Raw genomic sequence first — 27,401 nt, forward strand, 5'->3', positions numbered from 1 at the left:
GTTGTAAGAAATGTATTGTTTAGAACTAATTACAAGTTTATAAAGTTTGTATTTAACAAACATTAAACTGAAAATATGCTAACAGGTTCTAGAAGTGTGTATTAGGTATTTACTGCGAATGGTCTGTGTCCTACATTTTGGGAAAGCATGTACTAGTTTTCCCATATAGTGATCTGGTAACCCCAAGTATGTAAGTATAGAACAGCTTATCTCCTTGGCTCAGGATGTGAGCTTCACATGCTAGCCTGATTGAATTAGAAGCCTTCCACACCGATTTGCCGACACAGGCCACTGACCAAGCAAGCCAGCGTGTCACAGAAGAATTTCGAAGCGATCGTCACGTGATCATTATTGGCGCCCCGCAGGAAGGAGTTTTTAATAACCATCGGTGGGGAAGGAGGGGGCGTGGCTCCCCAAATACAAAGGGCGATTTCTGTACGATCATCGGTCGAGCAGAAAAGCGAAGGCATAATGCAAAAAAGAAGTTCGTGCGAGGGGTGGGTGAAAAAAAAAGGGACAAGCCTAAGGGTGAGTCTTGTTTATTAAATTTGTCCGAAACGAAATTAATGTCAGTCAGGCTGTAATTAGACCTCAGGTCCACGGGAAGCAGCGGAGCGTTCTTTTTAGCTCTTCCGCGCGTTCTGGGAGGTCGCGATTCGGGGGGGGGGGGGGTAAAAGGGGGAGGGGTTGTCGAAGGAGACGCGACTTCCGGTTTCCCCTACAGTGATTCTTTCGGAGGTGATGTCATCTTTCCGATTCACCTTTGTGTCCTGCGAGCCTTCTTTTGACACGGGATGAGCGGCAATGTCAGCGGAGGGGCGAGGGGGATGTCCCCAACGGAGAACGGCTTGGTAAAGAAACGAACTTGAGCTCCAAGTATGTACTTTTGACTTGATAAATAAGAGTTCTCACTCACAAAATTTGGGGGCTGCCTGTTGTACGTATTTTCTTATTTTACGTCATGAAGTTACTCGCTACGATGATGATGCCAATACACCGCCATTGTGTGTTTTCGCCTATTTTCCCTTCATGTACTGGTTTCGTATTCTCTCGTGTCTCAGGATGTCTTCCACAGGCGTCAGTAATTTCCCCTCCTTCTCCTCTCTACCTCTCTTTTTCTCTCTGTCTTTCTTCCCCCTCTCTATCACTTTGTCCCTTTCTCTTTCTTTCTTCTCCAATTCTCCATGTTCTTCTCTCTCTTCCTTTCTCTTTTCCTCTGCTTTTGCTTTTCTCCTCTTTCTTTTCGTGCACATTTCTGTTCGCCCCTCTCTATCTTCTCTTTCTTCTATTTCTATCTCTCCAATCTTTTCCTCTGTCTTTCTTATTCTTCCCTTTATCTCTCTTCTTCTCTGGTTTCTTTTCACTCCTTTCTCTTCCTCTGCTTTTCTTCTTATTGTCTTACTGTCTCTTATTTCTTTCCTCTGCGTTTCTCTCCTTTATCTCTCTCTCTTTCTCTACTTTTCTTTTCCCCTTTCTTTCCTCTGCTTTTCTTCTTCTTCTCTTACTGTCTCTCATTTTTTTTCCTCTGCCTTTCTCTTTTTTATCTCTCTCTTCCTCTACTTTTCCTTTCCCCTTTCTTTTCCTCTACTTTTCTTTTTCTTCTCTTACTGTCTCTCATTTCCTTTCCTCTGCCTTTCTCTCTTTTATATATATATATCTCTCTCTATTTCTCTACTTTTCTTTTCCCCTTTTTTCCTCTGCTTTTCTCTCCTTTATCTCTCTCTCTTTCTCTACTTTTCCTTTCCCCTTTCTTTTCCTCTGCTTTTATTTTTCTTCTCTTACCGTCTCTCATTTCCTTTCTCCTGGCGTTCTCTCTTTTATCTTTGTCTTTCTTTCGCTACTTTTCCTTTCCCCTTTCTTTTCCTCTGCTTTTCATTTTCTTCTCTTACTCTCATTCTTTTTCCTCTGCTTTTCTTCTTCTTCTCTTACTGTCTCCCATTTCCTTTCTCCTTCCTTCTCATTCTCGCTTTCTCTACTAACCTTTCTTTTCCTCTGCTTTTGTTTGTCTTGCCTTACTGTCTCCCATTTCTTCTCCTCTGCATTTCGCATTCTTCCCTTTCTCCCCTTTGTGTCTCTCCTTCTTCTCTTCTCTCCTATTTTCTCTTACAGCCACATCTGTTCCCTAAGGGCACGTTACCGGTACACTTGCACTGCAATGTCGTACAAGTTACGCACTGCTTAAAAGTACATCTGCTGGAATCTACACAGAAAGTAAACCCCGGTTGACAATATTGAAAGAGAAGTAGGAATCCATGTCGTGGAGACGTGCTGGGATAAAGAGAGAGGCCGAAGCCCCCCTCTCTCCCCCCCTGTCCTTCCTCAATCTGCATGGCCACATATTGCACGGACATCCTGCGGGAAAGCATTAAGAGGCAGATTGTAAAAGGCCAAGAGAGGCGAAAAGTGTTTTGGCCGCCCGTCGCCTCTATACTGTCATTCGCAATCCCCTTTTTTCCTCGCTTTTCCCATGATTCTTTGCTTAATGCCTCAAAGTGTCAGCCGTGACCGAGGCTTGGCTTTAACACGCCACCACTAAAACCCCTGGAGAGGCCGTCTGGACGTACTCTTCCCTTTTTTTTAATAATCCTTCTGCATCGAAAGTGGGAGTGGGTGGAGGGAGATGCGATAAAAGAAAAACTGATGGGGGAGGGGAGAATGTCAACTTTTGCACATTTTAAGCTTCGCGGCACGTCCTTTAAATGTTTCTTTTCTTCCCTCTGGTTCCTTTCTCCCCTCCGTATGGCCAGTCTGGTCTTTGACACATCCTCAGTTCATCCAGCTTCTTGTATTCATCTTTTTCTTTCTTGGACTTCTCTCAAATCTTCTGGCAAGTTAATCTTATGCACAGGAAGTAAGCATAATCGGTGCTGAAGCGGTTAAGAGAGTCACTGAATTGTGCATGTACCTGGAATCAGTGGCAACTATGATGGGTAGTGCCAACCTGATCAAGTAAATAGAAAAAAAAAACCTCCGGAATGACCCCCCCCCACCCTCCTTCAGATTGCGCCACTGGCCAAGATGTTTGATAACGTGAAAAACAACATGTGTTTAAGTAATAACGTACTAATCCGATTCATCTTCACTCACTTACCTATCTTTGAAAATATCTTTGTTGTGAAAAGAAATTGTCGAAATGCCAAAGGAAACTCGCATCATCATAGGATTTTTTACTTTTATATTTTTTAAAAAAGTCTGGATGGCTCTCTTGGAGCATCTATCTATTATCAAAAATGTTCATTTAACTTTGGAAAAATATTAGGTTCGTTTCTCCAAAAGTAGGCAGAAATTACTTCCCCAACGGGTCTTACAAACAAGTCGTATTTAGTGACTTTTTTCTGAAGGTGGCAACTGTGTCGTGTCAAGACTGCAAAAGTTACCTCGCCAGGCCAGGCGAAGACGGTCACGGTTTCTTATGGGCTAACCCCGCCCCCTGCCACTTTGTTGTCGGCTCATGGTGAAATGTTCCTCGCTGAGACTTCTTCAACCCTCTACACGTGTGTCAACTCGGTTAGGCCAGCTCTTGGGCGGCACGGACTGTTGCCTCGCGAGGGTACGAACGAAACAGCTGGCGATGCAGTGAGGAGGTTGGAGAGGTCGTCACGTCAGCTTGACCGATTGCAAGATTCGAATCTCCTTGTCTGTAAACTATCAATGTATTCATTTAACAATACTTGGCGACGTATGAATTTCTTCTGAGGGTAGTGCCATGGCACGGCGGCTCTCCCCCTTGAGCCGCCTCTGCCTGGAATCGTACCAGGAACCCACATATACAGTGATAGTACTTGCGCATAAACCAAGAATCACGGTGTTTGGACACACAGTGGTAGAGAGACAGGTGGACATGAGACATCGAATGTCGCAATATGTACTATAATAGTCATATTACACAATATCTCGCGCAGTTTCCGTCAGTATGTGACTAATCTTCGCTCTTGGTCCTATGATCTAATGCAAATCTGTTATGAGAAGGCAACTGGAGCGCGGTGTCAACCATGCAACTACACTTTGTCCCTGGAATCTTTGGAGGGAGCGAACAAAAACCCGTCTCTGCGCAAGTAGCGACTCGATAGGGCTCGACCAATGAACTCGTGAAAGGGGAAGTGAGTGCAGCTACCACTCGCTTTCTCCCCTTGTCTTCCGTTAGAGTATAGTGTCAAGACCAAGAAATTGTACCATCTCAATATCAATTTGTAACACTTTGTATTTGCTCTCCGATAATTATCAATTAGAGTGTATATCGACTTCTAGAGTCCGGTTACGTTCGTAACAGCGCGGATCTAACGGCAAAGCTGGCCAGCGAGCCTTCAACGCTCTAACCTCCCGCACTTGCGCAGAACAGCGAGCGCATGTGGCATAAGGAGCTCGTCAGCCGATAGACTCGCATTAAAAGTGCGAAGAACGTGTGACCAAGGATGTTACAGAAGTAATCCAACTGTACTCAACTGATGATGAAGCTTTCTGGAAATAAGAACTCTCAAAATCTAAATAAAGCCTCGTTGCAATGCAGTTCCGGCTAGGTCTGTTGTTATTAACATCTTCATAACTCCAAGAATTAAATTCCTATTGAAATTACATAGGCTTTTATTACCATCATGGTCCTTGCCATTCATTATCTTGAAGGAAACTGGTTCTGTCGTAGGCAATCTACGCTTAACAAACCGTGTAGTATAATTACAGGCATTTGCTACTTGCTGTGTCCATTTCCCAATGGAAACCAAGATCGCAATTAGAGATAACTGTTGGGCAGCTTAAGATGAAATTATCTTCCCAGTTATATGGCGGTTGCCAACAATGTTTGTCTCGGTTGTGTGTACACAAACATTTAATTGTTGGACCTCGTGGTTTGGTATTTATGTATTCTCAACGACTGATATGTGTAATTATATGCTATATGATGAATCAGCAATACAACTCCTTCTCTGGAAGTTGTTGAGCGTCCTCTCAATCCAACTGTTGTCTATTGTTGCACTGTGGTGATGCTTCTGGGTTTTGGTACATTTTGTCGCCAATCAGGGGTAAAGGGAATTGTGTGTGTGCTCGTTTTGGGGTAAATCATTAAATAACAGGTAAATAAGTTTGTAAACGCGCTATTATTGTTTCAATTCCACGATAAAGTATGAAAAAGTATACATAACGGCAATACTATGATCATTTTCTAATATCCGAAACAGATCATATTTATGTTCATTGTTGGATATCCAGTTCTAGCTATGTATTGGATATCCAGAAATGGATGGATTTTGGATATCCAGTTTTGGACAAGATCTAGATATGTATTAGATATCAAGAATTAGATGTAATGGATGTCCAATTATGGACAAGATCTAGATATGTTTTGGATATCTAAATTGAATGTGTTTTGGATATCCCGTTTTGGACAAGATCTAAATATGTTTTGGATGTGTTTTAGATATCCTGAATTGGATGTGTTTTGGATATCCTGAATTGGATGTGTTTTGGATATCCTGAATGTTTTGGATATCCAGTTTTGGACAAGATCTGGAGACGTATTGGATATTTGGAATTGGACAATGTTTCTGACAGCCAGTTCTATACATGTTTGGGCTATGTATTAGATATCTAGAATTGGTCGAGTTTCAGATATCCAGTTCTGGATATCCCATAGACGTCCATTGGATATCCATAATATCCATGGCTATTGTGGATATCCAATGGATATCCCTTGGAGATTTGTGCTGTATTGGTAGTCACCGGTGGAACCCCAAACCTTTGGTGTGGACCCAGCATCTTGCAGACTTGATTGATTGATTGATTGCATTGGGTTATTTAACGTCGCTTCTTGCTTTTATATTTGGGGATTAATTATTTTATTAACAATTTTCTTGTTGTTAATATGAGAGCTAATCTTTTTTTGTTTGGTTTGTTTTTTAAGGGCTCTTTAATTGCTACATTAATTTTGGGGTGGGGACATCGGCCTGAAGGGTTCATGAGGGTGTACGTGCCTTTATATGCTTTTCTTCCTTCTTTGCATCTTTGGATTGGTCACGCGACAGACTCGGGTTCGATTCCAGGGGTGGCTGGCCTTGTCCCCGCATAAAGTGGTTCTGGGGCTCACCAAGCCTCAAATCAATGGGTACCTGAGGGGTAAAGGCGGTCGGAGCGTGGTGCTGAACACATGACCTTCATATGGAGGGCCCCTACCTTCATGGTATGGTGCTATATGCACGGGAAAATTTACCTTTACCTTACCTTATTTACATGTACATGCTGTGGCCTTCGTTAAAGGTACCATATCAGTATTTGCAATAGCAACCCTAAACCGGTGGATGGGATTTGATGTGTTTTTGTTACTTAGCGTCGCTTTTCTGCTTCCTTTTGGCAAATCGCTACGATGTGGATGAGTGATGAAATTTATGAAAGGACATCCACCCATGCCCAGGTCGCGGTTCGAACCCGGGACCCCTGGCGCCGTAGCGCATTGTTCTGACCACGGCGGTTGGCGGATGCTGTTGGGGACTCGAATAGGATTTATGATATGAGGGGGTTGGGGAGTTCGTTGATCAGATCATTGGGTTTTGGGTTCCGGCCAGCTCTGGGTGCAAATCCTCTGATCCGAAGCGCAGTTGTCGATGACTTAGCGCTGGAGAGGAAAAATATGTCGCGTAGATCCTCCGCCGGACCCGAAATTAAACACCACAAGACGGAGGGAAGGGACCAACGGGTAATCCCCGCCGCTTGCTGTTTTCGGTCTTCTGGCCGGGCTCCAAGAAAGAAAAGCGAAGACCAACTCGGTGACAGAAGTGGACGCGTTGCACATGCCGCTCTCCCATGTGTGGACGGAATTGGTAATCGGCAACGAGAAGTCCAGCCCGCATCGGATGAGCTGCGGAGGATAATTTTTCATTCCGTGTCGCCCGCAACATCGCGCGAAGGGCGATGGGAAAAATGAAAAAATGAAATTTTGTTCAGTTTTCTCTCTCGATGGAGTACATGCAAGGATTCAAAGCGCCTCGGTTCGAATCTCGGCTGTAAAACCTTCCAAGGATCCCGTTTCAACTTTGAACACACTCTATCAGGGTTATTAAAGGTCCAGGCATTTTAATTAAATTCAATTCCGGTCCAGGAGAGAGAATCAGCAAGCGTAAATGGGTTCTGGACCGTAAAGGACCTTTTTATCTGTAAAGTATTTCAATTCGGTCCAGGAACCTTTTTTCCAGAATAAATTTCAATTCGGTCCAGGAAGCTTCTTTCCCGCATCAATTTAAATACGGTCCAGGAACCTTTTTTTCAGGAACAATTAAAATACGGTCCAGGAACCTTTTTTCGATGTAACAGTAACTTGGACCGAATTTAAATTATGCGAGAAAAAAAGGTTCCGGTCCCAATAAAACCCATTAGAATTTATGGGTCCCTGGACGTTTAACAACCCTTCTCTCTGTTACACTGATCTGAACACGCTCTAAAACAATATTCGCCCAAATGTACAGTCACGCGCAATAAAAAGGTGCGATTGAAAATTTACTATTAAAAACCATGTGTCGCCGTACAGTTATGCAACACACATAACGCCTTACAGAGAAGCGAGTATTCCAGCAGCTAGGTGTCTCATTTTTATTGCTCGTGACTGTACTTTGGGTGCATGAATTTACACAGTTAAACGTATAATTTTGGTTTATATTGAAATGACAGTGTTTGTTCTTTCCAGCTGATGTATTTTACTGCATCATACGGAATAACAGTTGATGCATTTCTGCGTGTACTGTATGTAGTAGTTTATGCATTTTGGGGCCAATGTAAGAATAAGGATGAGCGATAATTAGATAAAATTCATGAATGGACACTCACAAGGACCACCGAAGCTGGGACTAAAACCCGCGATCTTTTGTGGCGAGATCTGAACACACAGTGCTCTCGGCCAAAGGAGAGTCTTCATTCGTGTTGTATTACTGACTATGCTATGTGGATATCTTAATCATGTGTGTACCATGTGGTCAGAACTAGTAAAAAAGTTTGGCGATCATGAGCAATCGTGTGTTGGAAGGGGGGGGGGGAGAGGCGTAAGCATTTCTGTGGGGTGCGAACAGTCCCTGGTTCGATTCCTGCATTTTGACAACACCGTTGGAAAAGATGACCATATTTGTCAAAAAAAGTATAATATATTACATGTTCTTGCAGGAGACACAGAATAACGTAAAAGTTGAAACCCTCATTTGCACACTATTTCACACTAAAAGCTCAGTATAAACTGTAAAGCAGCAAAGTGGAAAGTACAGTGCTCCAGTGAGATCACTGGGGAGACTTCACCGTAACATTTCGGTTGATACCCTGATAAAGAGACCATTGCTTGGTTTAACTCGAAAGCATATTAAGAACCATGAAATGACCGAAATTTTGAGGTCGGCATCTTTGACTGACTTCACAAGCTCTTTTCTTATCGGTCAGTGGAACCGCCCCTAATGACGTTGAATGCTTACGTAGGGGTACAAAGGAGTTCTTGTGAAGGCCTCTTGAACTCTTCCTGCGGTCCGTCCCTGCTGTAACGAGCTTGTGTGGACACCGAGGTCCTCGGATGCTTTTGGTCAGCTCTCTAAGTCATCTCCCACTCGAGGATGCTCTCCGAAGTTTTCTTTCAAAGTTGATGCGGCTTCGGGAGAGACCTTCCGCTCCAGATCAACCTTCTCAGCTTCTTTAAGATTGCCAGGAATCCATGGACCACTTATCTTCCCTCTGTCTCTTGGTGAGGCAGATAAGGACCTTCGCCAGAAAAGAGGAAATCTTCGGTTGGTCCAGCTCAGCATCCAAACTGATCAACTAACCCCCAAAATTAAAATTAAATTCAAGATTACAAAGAAATTAAACAAGAAAGTACAATAAAATACAAAAGGAATAACATCCCATACAATAGAACAGATTAAAATAAAATTCAAGATTGCAAAGATATTTAACAAGAAAGTACAATAAAATTCAAAAGGAATAAAATCCCATAGAATAGAACAGATTAAAATAAAATTCAAGATTGCAAAGATATTTAACAAGAAAGTACAATAAAATACAAAAGGAATAACATCTCATACAATAGAACAGATTAAAATAAAATTCAAGATTGCAAAGATATTTAACAAGAAAGTACAATAAAATTCAAAGGGAATAAAATCCCATACAATAGAACAGATTAAAATAAAATTCAAGATTATTGCCAAGAAATTAAACAAGAAAGTACAATAAAATACAAAATGAATAAAGTCATATACAGGGTGGAGCATTTTCGACTACATATTTTATAATGAAGACAGAGTATTTGCTGATTACATTTACTTTCATTATTCATTTCTAGAACAAACTTTGCACCTTTGGATTACAGAAAATGTATACATGAACAATGTGCACACAATTATTTCTTTAAAACAACATATTTCAAATGACGTCCCTGGCAGGCAGCACATTGTGCAAGACCGTCTTGAAAGCTACGCATGACTCATGTTCCCTGGTGTTCGGTCTGTTGTTTTTCTCCCATGCGGTTTATTTTGAACACTTCGAACCATTGTTTCCACCATTCATTGATTGTTTTCCTGTTAGGAACTCGTCCACAGCATTGTTGATCACCATACTCCTTGCGGAATGCACGCTGCACCGCTACAATTGACTTCGTCAACATGAACTACTCCGCACAAAATATACGTTGCTGGAGAGGCCAACACTCCATTGCTACTGAAATCCAAAGTCCCAGTGTACACGAGGCAGGAGGAAACTGCCCTCCCAATGCATTTGTTTTGCAGTGTTGCCAACCTCAAACTGTAGTCGAAAATGCTCCACCCTGTACAATGAAAGAATTTAGCAGTGAATTAGATAATAAAGTAATTGAAGTCGACCAAGTTGAAAGTAAGATAAGAATTATTTCTGGCAACTCACAGTATTTTTCATTGTTCACATGCCGCTTTATTTTGCTTTTGATCGTCGATCAGTGATTCACGGAGCGTATCGCGAAAAAGTCTGAAGTTTTTATTTTTGGTTAGATTTGGTAATGCATTCCAGGCCTTGGGTGCTGCGTAACTGAAAGAGGCCTCATAAGCTGAAGTTCTGCAACGAGGTAATCTGAAACTGGCAGCGTTTCTGGTTGAATGCGAATGAATTTTGCTTCTGAAGTTTAATTTCGGAAAGAGGTAAACTCCTTTTCCGGAATGTCTGGAGTAAGAGAATGCGAACGCGTCCTGGGCGCACGTTGCGGGTGTACGCCTCGTCCAATTAACGCGCGGAGAGGAGGGGGCGACTCGACTGTTCATTGGCGGTCCAGTAGTTCTGTAGTAAACATGACAGCTCGCAAACACTAGGAGAATTCGGCATTCCCCATCTAGACTGGGCCCGCCCACAAGCTTTCGCCTCTGCGCGTCGCTACTCCAGACATTCCGGAAAAGAAGTATAGTTTGGCGTCGAATGACATGGGTACCTGTGGGAAACCCTGAGGGGTAAAGGCGGTCAGGGGCGTGATGCTGAACACATCACCCCCACTCACGACCAAATCAAGAAAGTGTGGGGCGTTACCCCCACACCCCCTAACGCCTTCATGGCGTGGTAAGCACAGGAGAGCACTTTACCTTTTTTGGGCTTTTGCTATTATTTATGTTTCGCAGTGTACATAACCAGTGCAGTTTTCTCCGTCGTGCCATGGAGAGGATTCCGTACTCATGAAGCACAGGGAGAATATGCTGACACTTTTTTGTTCTATATTCATATCTAACGCATGCGTTTTGAACTTTCTGTATTTATATATTACCCTTGTGATGTGAAAATTTATTTGGGGTGTCTCTCTGTATGTATGCCGGGTCCTCAGATGGCGTGATAAATAATTGGGGGACGAGTGACTCTGAAAGAGCCTTTAGTCGAGAGAGGGGGGTTCTTTATGCCATGTAAGCTACACTTTAGATCGATCTATCACAGGTGCCTTCGATGGCGGACTACAATTAAGGGTTATGCGAAATCCTTGTCCGCTCCGTGGGGTCAAAAGGGGTGAGCAATTTTTCCGCCCCCGCGGGAGGTCCAGTTAAGAGTTTCCGCGGGTGGAGGGAAGGGGGAGGACGCCCCCTCGACCCCCAGACTGCCCAGGCGTGCTGGGAAGGACCCCCCTTTCGTTACTCAATCAATAGCCCCGTAGCACATTAGACACCTCGGAGACGAAAGTTAATACAATTACAGCAACATCCGGTGGACGTTTTTTTTCCTTCAAACAGCGCTGTGAGGGGGTTGCAGAGGGTGGAGAAGAAAAGGAATGATCTAGTTGAATTGCCTAGGATACGCATTGAAACGGTGGGGGATGCTGGGCTTCCAGGCGTCTTGGAAGATAATAAGTGCTTAACCCCCGTGGATGTCTGTTCAAGCGAGTCCTTTTTGTATTGAATTCCTTCTCTTTATTTTCCTGGTTTTGGTGCTTCCAAGTGTGTTTCCGTTTCTTTTTCGTGGTGAAATTCTTCGAGTGAGGATTTTTGCTGGAGTGTAAAGAAAAATGACGGCCTAACACCGTACAAATACTGTAAAAGGCTACCATGCCCGGTTCAGCTATAGATACCGGCCTGGGCATGAGTGTACTACTTGTTGGTATCCCTTTATCTTTTCATCGCCGCGATTGGGCAAAGTGACGTATAAGTGACACTAAATAACACTATCGGTCCAAAAATGCCAAAAGAGATTTCTTATTAGTGCAGACATTAATTTTAAGAGGATTGTGTTTGCATTATTCATAAGGCCTCCCCGATAGCGCAGTGGTTCGGATCCCACTTTAAACTGTAGGTCCAGTCCCGATTAGCCTTACTGTGCATAAAGTGGACTTAAAACATTCTTCATAAGAAATGGGGTCAAAACACATTTGTTCGTGTCATAATTCGGTAGAGTTCGTTTGCTCTGATTTGGCTTTTTTTACTTCGCTTTTCTTCCACTTTTGACTAATCGCGACGCTGATGAGTGATGATACGATGAAATTGATTGAGGGACGCTTACAATGAAAACCAATGCCCAGATCGTACCTTATACCACTATCGCTGTAGCGCGTGCTAACCACTTTGCCAACGGAGGTCGGCTTGATAAAGTTGCTTGCAACTCCCACATACATATTCAAGAATGTATTGGAAACTTTATTTTTTTAATGTTGAAGCGAATGTCGACGGATTTGAAGTAAATGTACACGTTATGGAAGACTGTGTGCCGGAAAAAAAATCGAACATCCTGAATCAAGATGACTGGTTGCGGGATTCGAATCTTTGACCTCCCAAACTCGAATCCAACATGTTTTATTTATTCATCTACCGCCGGCCATCATGGCGGGGATTACGGCCCGTTTCGCCTTAGAAAGTTCGTGTCACATAAATCACGCGAAATTGTATAGGGAGAGGTGAAAACGCAATAAGGCGAAACGGGAGGACACGGTGGCAGAGTAGTTAGCACAGCGCACGGTGATGCTAAGGGTCCCGGATTCCAATCCCGGCCTGGGCATGGATGTTGTTTGTGAAAGTCCCTTTAATCATTTTCATCATATCATCACTCATCCTCATCTTCGCGATTAGCCAAAAGTGGCAGAAAAGCGAAGTAAAAAAAGCCAAATCTATCAAATCGGTTATTTCCTTTGGAAACGTGGAACTTCGCAGCCCGAAACGCTGTGCGCTAGTCCGCCGCGAAGCGAAAGGAACCCTCCGACCAGCTTCGGCCGTCCTGCCACCAGACCACGCTGCCGTCGGGCTTCCCCGCAAGGGTTAATGATAAACTGGCTAATAGGTGGCAGCACAGACTAGATCGCGCTGGCGGGCGCTCGGAAAGATGGAACCAATTACCCAAGTTGGCAGCTAATGGCGCATTTTCTCCTTCCCGTCTTACGTTCCCCCCCCCCCTCCCCCAATCTCTTCTTATTTTTCCTTTGCTCGAAAACATCTCCAGTCTTTTTATTCTCGAAAGGAGAGGTTAAATGCTCTGTTTATTGTGGATAATCAAAATACGAGACTGGAGTGAGGGCGCTGTGTGTAAAAGATTTAACGTGTGGTTAAGACTGCGTTAAAGATAACGGAGGGAAGACGCTGTGTAAATAGACAAGTTCCTCGGTTTTCTTTGTTTTTTACGATCTCAGATTCTCGATTTACAAATAGCGCAACTTTCTTACGAGAACGAGCTTGAAATTATTATATATTTAATGACAAACAGGCCAATACTGTTACGGATTTTTCTGAACATAAGCCAAAAGTGGAAGAAAAGCGACGCAATGTAACGAAAACACATGAGCTCTCACGTGTACTAAAAATGTACAGTAGGTTCGGATGACATAGGCCTCTGAAGGTTCTGGTTTTTGAGTCCATTTTATGCACAGGAAGGCTAATCGAGACTGGAACTGGACCTTCAGTATAAATTGGGATCCGAACCACTTCTGTCTCCACCCTTGACTATGTGAAGGTTGTTGGTTCGAGTCGCTGTCTTGAGCATGGGTGTAACATTGCTTTTTTTTATCCCCATCTAGAAATTATTTGGCGAAATGACATTAATAACGAGGTAGAACAACTTGTGGTAAAAATGCCAAGATTTTTGTCCAATATGTTAAACAATATTAATAATAATTTATTATAAATCTTTATATAACCACGCTTATAAAGAAGAGACAACATTGTGGTAAATCATACATTTTATGTGATAAGTTAAATATGTCTTTCCTGTTGAATAAGATTAGGCATTGTATGTGGGAAGAGGACAGCGGCGTCGTCAGGGTGGAAGCAATATTTTGAGGTGGGCTCTGTCCCCCCTCATTCGTTCCTTATTCTTCTCCTTCCCTTCTTTCTTACTTATCTTTCTTTCTCTATTTTTTATTTCTTTTAGTATTTCTTGTTCTTTCTTCTTCTTTCTCTTTTCATGCCTTTCTTAATCTTCCTGTGTTTTTCTTCCCCCTTCCTTTTCGGTTCTCTATTATGCTTCTGTATCTCGTTATTTACACTGTTAGAATTCACCGTAAAACTTTCCAATATTTTACGGTTAAAATTTAACAGTCTTCCCCTTATTTTACAAAAACGGTACGCAACTGTTATTTAACTTAAATTTGAATATTTTATGCGTGCACTGTAGATTAGAGGTCTGCACGGGCCTAAATTGTAAGGCCCGAGTCCGGCCCGGCCCGAGGAAATGAAACCCGAACCCGACCCGAGTCCGATAATAAGTAAACATGAGCCCGGCCCGAGCCCGAAAACAAAATTAAAATTACTTTCCAATTCAGCATTTGAAAAAAAAATGGGCACTGTTGTACTTCGTGCTCCTATTCTCATTCTCGAAGTAAACCATAATTTCAATAATTAAAAATTATTTTTCGATGACAATATTCGCTAACAAAATAGCCACGAGGCCCGAGGACCTGGCCCGAGCCCGTGCAGACCTCTACTGTAGATACATTTCTGAAAACTGAAGCATTAAAATTGTATTAATTACGTCAATTAATACTTGAAAAAACGGTTATTTCTGGATAGCAGCGACGGTCTTATACCGTAATTTCTCCAGTCAACGGTTTACAAGTCCTCCGTGACCGTGCGGTCTAAGGCGCTGTGCTTTGGGTTCGAGTCCGCCTGGGTTCTCGGCCTGTGTATAGGACCGGTGGCAACCCACCATCGTGAGGAAATTGGGGAGCTACGAGTGAGTAGCGTAACCCGGACACGGAAATCTCCTACAACGGCTGGGTGTTCGACGTGCTGACCCCACGTCACCTTATTACTGTTTGAAGATCTCCACACCTCTAGGTAGGATCGTGGAAGGGAGACTGGCAGTCGGGAGATAGGCTCAGGCCCTTCAAGGGCTGTCGAGCCATGGGTTATTCTTAACGGTTTACAATGGAACCTCGCAATAAATGAATCAAAAATATTATCGTGCTTCGTCCACCCCGTTTAAGGCTATACATTTACTAAATATCTACAACAGGCTATGCGTTAGGATCTCTCTTATTTGTAATTACCGAAATCCTGGAACAATTTTCGATTAATTTTCTCAAACACTGTTTATAGAGAGTTCTCAAAGTTCGTGTGTTAATAATGTGAGAATTACATTTTTAATAATGTTTCTGTTCGTTGTAAGCACCGAGGTACATACATGCAACAGCACCGTGTTAGAAGCGTTCTTTCAGAATGCTGTACAACTACATTTGTGTTCGAACCGACCCTTAGACACAAAACACAGCAAAGGCTGTATCGCGGTGCTTTTTGAGATCCTAGGAATATGTTCATTAACATCCGCGTTGGTTGCGTGGCTTCGCTTTTGCCCTGCTTGTTATGCCTGGAAAAATATTTCCTTGATGCGCTTGTCACAGCATGTCTGTTGGGGGGATGAAGGCAGAGACAAAGGGATAGAGAGACCTTGGTAACAGATTTCTCTACGAGAAAATTAGAAGCAAACGTGGCTCATTTTTTCAAGAATCGATGACGTCTACAAGCTTTGAAGGGGTCCATGGTTTCAAACTGGATGGCTTGATGGCCTCTTAGTATAAATGGTGGCCCCGTAACGGGTAGCAAAAGGACAATGGACAAAAGAATCACGCTTAAGCGAGTCCAAAGCGCTTTCTTGTCCGAGGGAAGACAACGAACAATGTGCCCCGACTATTTCTTGTCTGATTGTCGTCGACCTGCTCCGAGTTTTGCGGTGACTGATCTCGTTTTGCAAAGGACCAAGGGGGGAAAAATTGCAGACGAGTGCTGCAGGAGGGGGGGGGACTTGTCAATAATAATAACAGGTCGTCTTGAGCATCCGTAATTACTGCTGCTCCCAAATGTCCTTTGTCCCACTCTAGAGGGGGTTGAGGGTGATCGGCCTCACCCTCCCACTTTGATTGGAAAGACGCAAGACCGGATTTGAAAAGAGGGCCCCTTGGTTTTGGATTGAGTGGGCGCCTGTGTTTGTTGGGGGGAGGCTGTTGTGTCGCAGCATTCCTTTCACCAGCCGTCCCATGTCCTTCTGGTAACGAATACCTCTTAAAACGTAGTGTTCGATATGTTCGGCCTCAGTGATCAAGTTGAGGGTTTCATGATGTCGTGCCCTAGTACTTTATTGCGAAATCAGCGGCGTGTGGTGCCCTCTACAATGGTACTTCAGCGGCTTTTGCGGTGGGCAGAGCAGATGGACAGAGTCAGGCTTCAGTTGTGTCATCCAGATGACGTTTTGTGACATTGCCACGGCAAGCATTTTACAGTAACTAAGAATACTCTCTTTTACTTGGTATTCTGAACCATATACTCTAAAGTGTGTGGTGCAACGTTTCTTGGATTAACAACCGTAAGCATGGTCTTACAAATATTGACTTACCGTAACAGAACACCCATTTTACTGATAATCGGGGAATTGAATTGTTCAACACCATACATGGTGTCTTGTTACCAATTCTAAGCAGGCCCGTAGCTAGAACTGACCACCAGGGGGGGCTCACGGGTTATCAGGGGGGGGGGGCTTTGTAAACCAAGTCCATTTTTCAAAAGTTTAATAGTATTAAATGAAAGTAAATTATGTGTGTCGCGGGTCATTAAGTTAATTTGAAATATCATACAAATACTACAGTTTTTTTTTTCTATATCTTATAAAACATCTCTTGAAGTGCTAATGATTGCTACTGACACCATCTCTTAATATAGATTCTATTTATATCATACATGTTAAAATGCAATATTCACTTCAATCATAGTGCCTACCGTACATTTCACCCCCGGCCAAAGTAATAAAACTTGGGATCTGTTGACATTTGATGCGGAAGGAATGTGGATGATGACATCACAAAGTCAGATAAAGAAGGCTCCATATGAAAGAACTTTCTAAAGTCTATAGAGTTTTCTAAACCTTGCCGCTTCTTAGACTTCTGCTCATAAACAAGATGAACGAACGAAAATGTGAACAAATTAATATATTCTGTCTACATTTTCACTTTTCACCTCAAACAAATTAGAATACAAAATAGTTTTACCTAATGTCAAGGGGACTGACGACCCTGTCAGGGGAGGCTGATCCCCCCTGGCCCCTGCATGGCTACGACAGCTCCGGACAAGTTGAAGAAACTCAAACCTTACTTTCCTCCCAATGTTAACGATTCCTTAAGAGGCAATTCCTATAAGTCACCCATGTGGAAAATGCAGTGATGGTCGAAGATTAGGATGGGTGATGATATGAAATTAATAAAGGAATACTCACAAAGAACATCCATGTCAAGGCCGGGTTTCGAACCTGGGACCCCTGCCGTCGTTGCGCGCTGTGCTAACCACTCTGCCACGTAGGTTGGAGAGAATTCACTTTCGTGAATATCTGGTAGCCTTGCATCTATGGCTATGAAACAAAAATTACCAAATATTGCAGAGTACAGACTTCAGGAGCCTGCCGTTATCCACAATCAACTCATTTATATATGCAAAGGCAAAATGGAGAATCTGAAAATGTTATTTTCGTAGGTTCAAATTAAAATATTTCATGGTTTGAGGGGCATGGGCTCTTTCGGTACGGTATAGACCTATGTAATTATCGAAAGTAATTGTTAACTCCTACGATAGTTGAAAGGACATCTCCGCGGCAAAACGAATCAGAAAGTACAAAGGGAAAAATTCCATGGAATTTTCTCCGTCATATTGTGCATTGAAAAAGGCCAGTAAACATTTGCTTGGTTTTTGGATCCTTTTCCTCGGCAAGAAGCAACGTTCACAAAGTAAAAGAGGGGTAAAAAATGACATGTAGCTGTATTTACTTTTCCTCGTACATGTTTCCAATTAGCACCGTCCACGTAAACGGACGAGTCAAGAAGAATTGACCCGAGATTGAAATGGAGGGCAAAGTCTTTTAGTCGCAATTCGTAAAATTTTCTGCACCGTCTAAATATTGACTTTAACTAAATAAACACAAATAGAGGTCGCCCCACGTCACACACTGCTGAGAACGCGGGCAGATGTGTAATTAAACGGGCAATTTGAAAGAATAAACATATGTCAAATTATATTTAATTTCAGCGTCATTTTTTTCTTTCTTTCTTTGCGAGAGTTCCTTTGACTTTTTATTTATCTCTTGTGACTCTGTACTCTTCGCTGTTGGTATACTGTTTTGTGTTCTGAAAGAAAGGCTTTCGGGAAACGAACGATAAAGTGCCTCTATGGGCTTTTAGAAGTTTGAATTCAATTGATGAACAATCTGTATTTAGTAATTATTGAATATTTTGAAATATTTTGATAAACTAATGCTTGTGATTAAAGTGGAATTATTACCCACAATATTAATCAATATTTTGATGTACAGTCACCAGCACTAAAGATGGGACATCTAGCGCCTGGAATACTCGCTTCCCTGCATGGCTTTATGTGTGTGTTGCCTATCTCTAAGGCGGTGGTAGAATCCACTTATCACCGTAGAGGTAGCAGGAGCGTATATTCTGGGCTAGCTAGGCTATCTGCGAAGCCTGAAGTCTAGAGAATAAAATACAGGAGAAAAATCGATCAGGAATTGTAAATAATATTCATATCAGTGAGATGATAATGCTGATTTTGGAGTTGGCAACCTGACTTCTTATGAGTTGGCAACCTGATTTCCTATGAGTTGGCAACCTGATTTGTTATGAGTTGGCAACCTGATTTGTTATGAGTTGGCAACCTGACTTCTTATGAGTTGGCAACCTGATTTCATATGAGTTGGCAACCTGATTTCTTAGGAGTTAGCAATGATTTCTTAGGAGTTAGCAATGATTTCTTAGGAGTTGGCAACCTGATTTCTTAGGAGTTGGCAACCTGATTTCTTAGGAGTTGGTAAATTTATTTTTATTCATAGCCTAGGACCACGTGACATAGTGAGATGGCCCAGATCTTGAACTTAGTATAGCTACGCCACTGAGATGTAGGCAACACACATGACGCCCTGCAGGAAAGCTAATATTTCAAGATTTTGTCCCATCTTTATTGCGGGTGACTGTACAACAGCCTTCACGTTTCCCATCAAATACTTCAAATAATTTACTTGTTTCCTTCAAGACGGAAGTCCACAAGGTGACTTCTGAGTGTGAGAAGCTCCATACCAGAAGAGACAATCCTGTCCTACCGTCTTGCCGAAACCAGAAAGGAAAGAGCTTCACAAGAGAATAGAGGCGAGGGAAACGAATAGTATAATTGCTTTGGGAGATCCAACGCAGTCGGAGTTGTCTTCTGCGGTAATAGGAATAAAAATAAAAAAGAGACATTGCATTAACCTGAGAAGGGAGTTCGATCCTTTCCCTCCCTAGCCCTTGCCGCAAGACTTTGCAATCCTGTGTGAAGGGCTTAGCACAGAAAAGGACAAGCCACCTAGGGACGCTTAAGCATGGCGCCGGTGCCAGCTTTCCTCCCCTGAAAATTGGCTCCGTTTTAAACTTCTTCCACGAGGTACAACCCTAAAATGCAGATTAAGTGGTCGAATTCTACCCAAAGCAGGGATCCGCCGATAGTGGTTCTTAATTAAATCCACTCCACCCCCTGCATTTAAATTATTTCCTTTATTGGTCTTCCTTCTTGTAATTACCTCAAATAAAAAGTGGTGGATTGTTTCTGCTGGCTGTTCTCGCACACCTGTCCTTTTGTACGAGTGTGCTAAATTCACCTGCACTTATTTAAAGTTTAGTAACATTGCAGTCAAAACCAGAACCATACAGCATACACCAATAAGGTTTCCAGTGTACCTTTCGAAGATTTGCCTACTTTACATTTGTCTGTTGATTCTGTTAAGTTACTTATTTGTTTCTATTTGTGTGTGTTTACTTTGTTTTAATTTCATTTCTGTGTTTTTACTTTGTTTTTAATTTTATTTGTGTGTGTTTACTTTGTTTTTAATTTTATTTGTGTGTGTTTACTTTGTTTTTAATTTTATTTGTGTGTGTTTACTTTGTTTTTAATTTTATTTGTGTGTGTTTACTTTGTTTTTAATTTTATTTGTGTGTGTTTACTTTGTTTTTAATTTTATTTGTGTGTGTTTACTAGTGTTGCCCACGGGACGAGACGGGACAGGCTTTTAAAAATTCGAGACGAGACGAGTTTGACCATGTGTCATGAGACAAACGAATATTTTCGAGACGAGACAGCATTTCCACGAGACGAGACAGGCCAAAGTCTCGTCTCGTGGGCAACACTAGTGTTTACTTTGTTTTTAATTTTATTTGTGTGTGTTTCCTTTGTTTTTAATATTATTTGTTTCTATTTTGTATTTTTTTAATTATTTGTGTGTGTTTACTTTGTTCTTATTATTTTTGTGTTTTAATTTGTTATAAATTTTATTTGTGTGTTTTACTTAGTTCATAATTCACTATGAAGATCTGTTACTTCATTTTATCATGTCAGTTTGTGCCATTTTCTATTCATTAGAAATGAATCTTGAAGGGATGTTATCCACACCAGAGGAAATATCTTGTTTTTGTTTTAATTTATTGTGGAAGAAACGAGAAATAAAGTCCTGGTTTTATCTCAGTTTTACCGCGAAATAAACAAATACTGCATTCTGGTGTTATTTCACTGCAAGGGAATTTGGCAACACTGGTCTGTTTACAATTTGTTTGTTTCATTGTAAAATGGGTAACAGGTATTTTGAAAATTATTTATTCTATATATATACTCCTGTACACATAACGTGGCACACTTTGTAGGGTTAAACAGTTTAAAAATGTGCCACTTTATTTGAACAGGAGTGTACAAAATACTTGTATATCATGTTTAAAGTACTGTGGACTATCTTTAATTTGAACATGGATTTGAATTAACTAGTAATTTGAACAGACGTTTATTTCCATTGAATCATCTCTAATGACGTGATGTTTTTGTTAATTCGAATTTAGGATAATTCGAACATTTTTTGACCCCCTGGAGTTCGAATTAAAGAGAGTCCACTGTATTTATTTTGTGTAGTTGTTACTTTTATTTCGGAGAACTTATTGGATTTTTTTTCTTTTCTCGTTGCAGAACCAAACAATTATGTTTGTTCCACTTGCAAGCAGAGGTTCAACTCGGCATGGACGTTAGTGCAGCACGTACAGAATGGCCACGGGATCAAGATATATGTCGAGTCCTCGCCCCTCTCGTCGTCGACTCACACAGGTCCGTCGTCGTCGTCGTCCTCGTCGTCGTCATCTTCTGGGTCCTCGTCGTCTTCAGGTTCCTCCTTGTCATCGGCCATGGTCGGACCCGGCCATGCTGGCACTCCCGTGACTCCTGTTCCTCCGGTCCCTCGGATATGCGACATTCCGAGGACTACGTCGGCGCCGAACCAGGTTCTTCCTCCTGTGACCGCACCGACTCTTCCGGGACTCGATCCTCACAATCCTTTTGGACTTCTTAGGATGCCGCTTGGGGACCGACAATTCCCCCCTGGGCTCAACGCTCACAATCCGTTCGCCCGTCCGTCTAGTCATGACTTTCGAATGGAGCAGCTCGTGTCTGAACAGTTCAGGTTGAATCCTCACGGACTCGGATTGGCTACCCCGTTCGAAAGGCCGCCGTTTCCTGACCCGTTCGATCGTCCACCTGTCGCGAGGCCAGCGCCGCCGGCACTAGCCCTCAGCCTGGAGCCACAGTTGGACTTTTATTCCCAAAGACTCCGGCAGCTTGCCGGAACGACGAGTCCCGGAGGATCAGGATCGTCGCCATCTCCTCGTAAACCTCTCCTGACGCCGCCGTTTTCGTCTCCGCAGTCATCATCCAACCCCAACACGTCGACCCCCCAGCAACCTCCGTCGCAGCAGAGGCAGTCCTCCCCCATACCACCGACGACATCGTCATCCACCCCTTCCTCACAATCAAAGACCTCCTCGTTGTCGCAGAACTCCTCGGCCCAATCGCAGAGTCGCCAGTCGCAGTCTCCTGAACAGCCGAAGAACCAAGACTCCCAGCAACAGTCGGGTCAGATCTCAAACTCTCTCCCCTCGACGCCTCGCTCCACGGCGACCCCGACGGGATCCACAAAATCCGACGGGGGCAACGGACAGTCCCACTACCATCACGGACACGACCACTCTGGAGGACACAGATCCTGCGAGTTCTGCGGGAAGAAGTTCCGCTTCCAGAGCAACCTGATCGTTCATCGAAGGACTCACACGGGGGAAAAGCCATACAAGTGCTCCGTTTGCAACCACGCGTGCACGCAGTCGAGCAAGTTGAAAAGGCACATGAAAATCCATCGACAAAGAAGAACGAACGGCAGCGCCGATTCCACTCCAGACAGCTGCTACAAGGACAGAGACGGTACTGACAATGTTTCCAATGCCGGATCCACGGAAACTCTAGACGAAGAAGGCGAAGATGAGGAAGACGATGAAGAAATGGACCTCGAGGAAGGGGAAGAGGAGGATTTCATCGACGACGTCGATGGAGACGCACCGGAAGATCTTACCACAAAGTCAACTTCCAGCGCAACATCCACCCCTACGAATCCTGCACCGATTTCCAACAATGACAACAAGTCTGCTTCGGGATCATTGGTTGGCGAGCTGATGGACAAGTTCGGACTCAGCAACATCCAGCAGTACAATGAAGCCTACAAGCAAGCGCTGCAGGAATCTGGAACCGGCAACCTCAAGGTGAAAGACGACCGCTCCATCATCAGCGGCAACAACAACTCGTGTGATAGGGACAATAACAACAGCAACTCGAAACCACCAGCCACGAGCGTTGCAGAGAATGGGGTGGAGAAAACGTTGCGATTTCGTGACGAATTCAGCAAAGGTATCATCGGTCAACCACATCTAGACTTAGGCCCCCACGGACTGTTCGGTGCTTTCGACAACCCCTTCGACGCCAACAAGCGGCTGAAGCTGGACCTTGAGAACCACGCTCTCAGCAGGGAGAGGGACAGTTTGTACGCTGGTCTTTGGCTGCCGACGATGACAGGACCAAGGGATTTGTTCGTCGGAGTGCCCGGTGCCGATCCAACCGATCTTCTGGCACGCCCTAAAACCTCCACCGAAAGTGCCTTGAAGGCGGTTGCTGGGCGTCTCGTCGATCCTCTTGGGGGACCAAAACCCGGGACGAGTGCAGCTGCGGCTGCTGCTGCCGCGGCCGCTGCAGCGGCAGCAAGTCTCAACCTGGGCCTGGCGCCGAGCCCGGTCCACAAGAAGGAGAGTAGGAGGAACGATACATGCGAGTATTGTGGTAAAGTGTTCAAGAACTGCAGCAACTTGACAGTGCACCGTCGTTCCCACACGGGCGAAAAACCTTACAAGTGTGAACTGTGCAGCTACGCATGCGCACAGAGCTCTAAACTCACACGACACATGAAAACTCATGGACGCTTGGGCAAGGACGTGTACAGGTGTCGTTTCTGCGAGATGCCCTTCTCCGTACCTTCCACGTTGGAGAAGCACATGAGGAAGTGCGTTGTGAACCAAAAAAATTCCACTGGGATTCTTCCTTCCTTGATCAGCGGCGAGGACACTGGGGACTCGAGCGCGTCGGCATCCAAAGACACTACATGACTCTTCCCATGGGGAGGTTTCCGCCATCTTCCTATACAAAGCATTTATTAATTGCGAACGGAACTGGGTAAAGAACTATCTTTTCTCTATCTTCCTGTCTATTCTTTTGTTTTCATCTCTATTTCCTGGCGGAATTACTTTCCCCTGGTCGTTTGCATGGAGTCTTGGAACATACAAGCGTACATCTTCAGAACTTCTCTTCCAAAGTCGGAGGAGATCAAAAACAAAACACGGAGGAATCCTTCACCAAGAGCTTAAATGGTCCAAAGCTGGTGCGGGACAAATAAACAAATCCCAGTGCCCATTGACACCTCAATGTGAATACAATAAAACATATATCGTTAACTGAACAGAAAATATGTTAGCTGCAGTGACTTTCCATTCCATTTTTATAGACCAGTGATGGAGGTGATTGTAACTTGGCTCTCGAGCCAATTCAAATATGTAAAGTCTAATGGTGATCGGACTTTACTTCCTACAAATGATCACAGTGATTTAGTACTGAGGAACGGAATAAGGGAAGCAACATTTCTGGAATTGCATGAGTTTGGTAATTTACGTTTTGAGTGATGCACATGAAAATATTTTGATCTGTACTTAGTATCAATTGAAGTCATAGTTGTTTGTGTTTTTTGTAATTTAAAAAGGAAAAAAAATATGAGAAATATTGTAAGCGTTATCAAATGTATCTTGTTTTGTGTTCGTTGTTTTTCGAACCGGGTGAATGATTCACTTATTACTAGTAAAAAAAAGATATCTGTGGTTCAAGTGTGAGGGGGGAGGTAAAGTAATTGTTTGGTGAAATTTGGATTTTAAGTCGGGCAGAAAAAAATGTTAAGTGTAATGTACGTTGTTAATGTGCTAATCTGGAACGATTTATAACTTTCAATGTTCTTCCAAGATACTGCTTCTTATAATCACATTGAGTCACATAAAGAATCTATTCCCATTGGTACATTCATTTACCTTCATTCAAAGAAACAGTTTGAAATCCTCGTCTTTCTAAAAACAATGTGTTAAAAATTACACATATTTCATTTGTCTTGGTTCTGATAAAAGATGCAATGGCAAAAGTTAAACTTACGGTTTTTAGTTGAGACTTTTTATGTACCAGTAATGACATGACTGCCAATATTTCCCAGTAAAGCAATCAAAATTTCCTAATGATTGCATTGTATTTGTGATAGAGAAACATTTTCATGAAAAAAAAATAATAGATTCATATTGGTTCACTTAGAACAAATGTTCAAAACTCCTCAATAGATTTCCACCACTTTCTTAAATTTAGTAATATTTGCAAAGACGATTTTTTTCTTTCAAATTTACATGTTTCATGTCTTGTTAGTGCACAATCGTTAGTTCATCTTCCAATTCATATTCTCAATATGTCTTTTCGCTGTAGTTTTCGAGGAAAGATTTGGTCTTGTCAATATTTGTAGTTTTTGTCTCAGATTTCAAGGCTCCTGTGGGGTTAGGTTGGTATTGAAGTATGAATATTTTTCTCCTTCCACACAGAGCCTCAACAACAATTACCTCATTGTACTACCTGCATGGGAAAGTCGGAAAAAATTAAAAGAAATCAGATGTTAGTGATAGTTTGCATATAATGCATTACCATGATACGGAACAACATGTACGTGTTGTATTAAATTTATTGATGTTCGATAATGACGTGTTTTTCCGTGATTCTGTTTCTTTTTTTGGAGATATTTATAAATTTCCTTGTGCAAAAGTTTCAAACAAATTGCTTCAACTTGCTTAAAACATGTTACTTCCAAATTTTGTTGAATTTTGTTTCAGTACCTCATAAAAAATCACTAATATCTTATGCTTGCTCATATTTTTTGGGGAACATTATCAGAGTTGAAATCTAAAATTTCAAAATCTATATTCAAATGGTAAACAATTTAATTAGAACGGTGTGCATGCTTAATTTCAAACTGACTTATAGATTTTTTTAAAATTATGTTTTGAATTGGTAAAATTACCAAATTTCTTGTAACAAGGATTAAAGAAACTGTTGTGTACAAAAGTTCTAATTAAAAATCTGCTCTCCTTTTCACACTTTGTGTAAAAGTTCTGTGTGAGAAATGTTTCAAAATGAAAGTCTGATTACAAACAATCCATTCCAGCTTCTTCAAATGTGACTTTATATGTTTAATTGTTGAATATTTTGTTCAATGCATCCAGATCTTCAAAAAAAATCATATTTTGGTCTTATCGAGATTGAGGTGACGTTTGATTGGAACGATATTTTTTGATGATACCAAAGCAATATTTGTAATGCATTGTATACTGGAAAGTGGTAGTGTCATGTGTAATGTTATTTCCGTTTGTTTTTTTGTAATAATTTAGTGTTTAATAAGGGGAATATATATATGTTGTCATAAATATATATGTAGGTCTTTTAAAGTTTTACAGTCATTTGTTTGTTGTTCAATCTCCTGCAGCTCAAAGTATGGTGTTGGTTCCAAAGTGTTGCTCTCTCTCACTGTAGGCAATATTGACAGGGGGAGTAGTATACTCGTTTACATATTTGTAAGATTTCCAACAGCTCACAAGGCTGCTTCTTCCAAACTTATTTTTATTTTGCCACTTTAATGTTTCCATCTAATTTGTCAGTTGCATACAAATAATTTCTTTTTCTAATCCATGAATCAATTCTTCCAATCATATCCCAGCCGTTTTTTTAAAGACTGATTAGAAATTTGTTAAATTGAGTTGTATTTTTTAATTAATACACATAGGAGTAGCTGTACCTAATGTGATTAATGTTTTTTTTCTGTGGCTGAATTTAATATATGTGAGGCATGTTTTAATCCACTAATAAGAATATTCCATATGAGTGTGTTTTTGAATTGTGAGCTCATTAGCAAAATCACATGGGAGCTTAACACTTGTAGATTCTTTTTGTATGTTTAGTCAACAATGAGTTTGCAGAGATGCTGTTCCTATAAGATATTTAATAAAGATTATAATTAAAGAATTAATGATGCAGTTTGCAGAAGTGATTGGTGCATGGTGGTCGAGCATGTACTTTGCTCAGGGATCATAATAGACACTATAGGGTATTTTTTTGGTATATGTGTGTGTGTGTATGCGTGTTTCGAAAGGAATTGAACAAGTGGATGTATGTATGAGTTGTTAGGTGTCAATGAATGTTGTTTTTTTACAATTCTGCTTCCGCTCTTTATAAAATATTTATTATATGTTTCCACACAGAATCATAAAATATTGCATTTATTACTAATTGTGCAATATCAATGCAAGACGACATATTTTAAACCTTAGAAATACTTATTTTTGTGCATAAAAATTGTTCTGCATTCAATGACATACAGTTTTTCGGTAGGCGGAGATTTTTTGTGCAACCAGTTCCGATAGAAGAGGTATACTTTCTGTCATTTGTTTCGATGATCCATTCTTTTTATAGTTTTCGTAAAACAGAATTTTACAATATTTTTAGTTTCAAAAGCAGCTACAATGTAGAATATAATGTGATGATAAATTTATATTGAAACTAGTACAAAAACCCAATATACATACTTTAAAAATGATTCATGGTAATCAGAAATTTAGTTGGTACTACAAATTTAAATCATCTATATAAGGAAAAAATACAAATTTTACCAAAATTCATGTTTTACTCATTCATGTCTAAGGCACTTGCAAGAAGTAATATATTTTTTGCCAATATTCACCATTACTCTCAGTAAAACATTACTTATAATTCTTGCATTAATGGTTTTCACACAGAAACATACAACTGCAGAGGTTTCATTACTTGATACATCCTTTTTTCCTTAAAGTAAGACATGTTAGCTATCCTGCACCAATCATTATTTGCGATCTACAAAACCTCCTGGCATATTTTTCCTCATAAAAGTTTGTATCATATATAAATAATATATTCAGATCGTCTTGTTGCATATATATCTGTACACAGTACTGTCTTTTATTTGTTTGTTACTGCAGAAAAATGTCATTTGTAATCATTTTA

The 27,401-nt window shown here is 41.7% G+C and overlaps 1 protein-coding gene across 3 annotated transcripts in view; it reads left to right on the forward strand.

The window, feature by feature from the left end:
- The window catches only part of Cph (BCL11 transcription factor chronophage), a 250,868-nt gene extending 224,102 nt beyond the window's left edge, over positions 1-26,766 (forward strand). For all 3 annotated transcript variants that reach the window (XM_083114222.1, XM_083114223.1, XM_083114224.1), the window contains one exon: positions 20,895-26,766. In XM_083114222.1, coding sequence (XP_082970348.1) covers positions 20,895-23,401 — 2,507 coding nt within the window. In that variant the 3' untranslated portion in view covers positions 23,402-26,766. The remainder of the gene's footprint in view (positions 1-20,894) is intronic.
- Positions 26,767-27,401: the final 635 nt, after the last annotated feature.

Source organism: Lepisma saccharinum, chromosome 28 (assembly GCF_977018435.1).
Source record: "Lepisma saccharinum chromosome 28, izLepSacc3.1, whole genome shotgun sequence".
NCBI classification, from domain to species: domain Eukaryota; kingdom Metazoa; phylum Arthropoda; class Insecta; order Zygentoma; family Lepismatidae; genus Lepisma; species Lepisma saccharinum.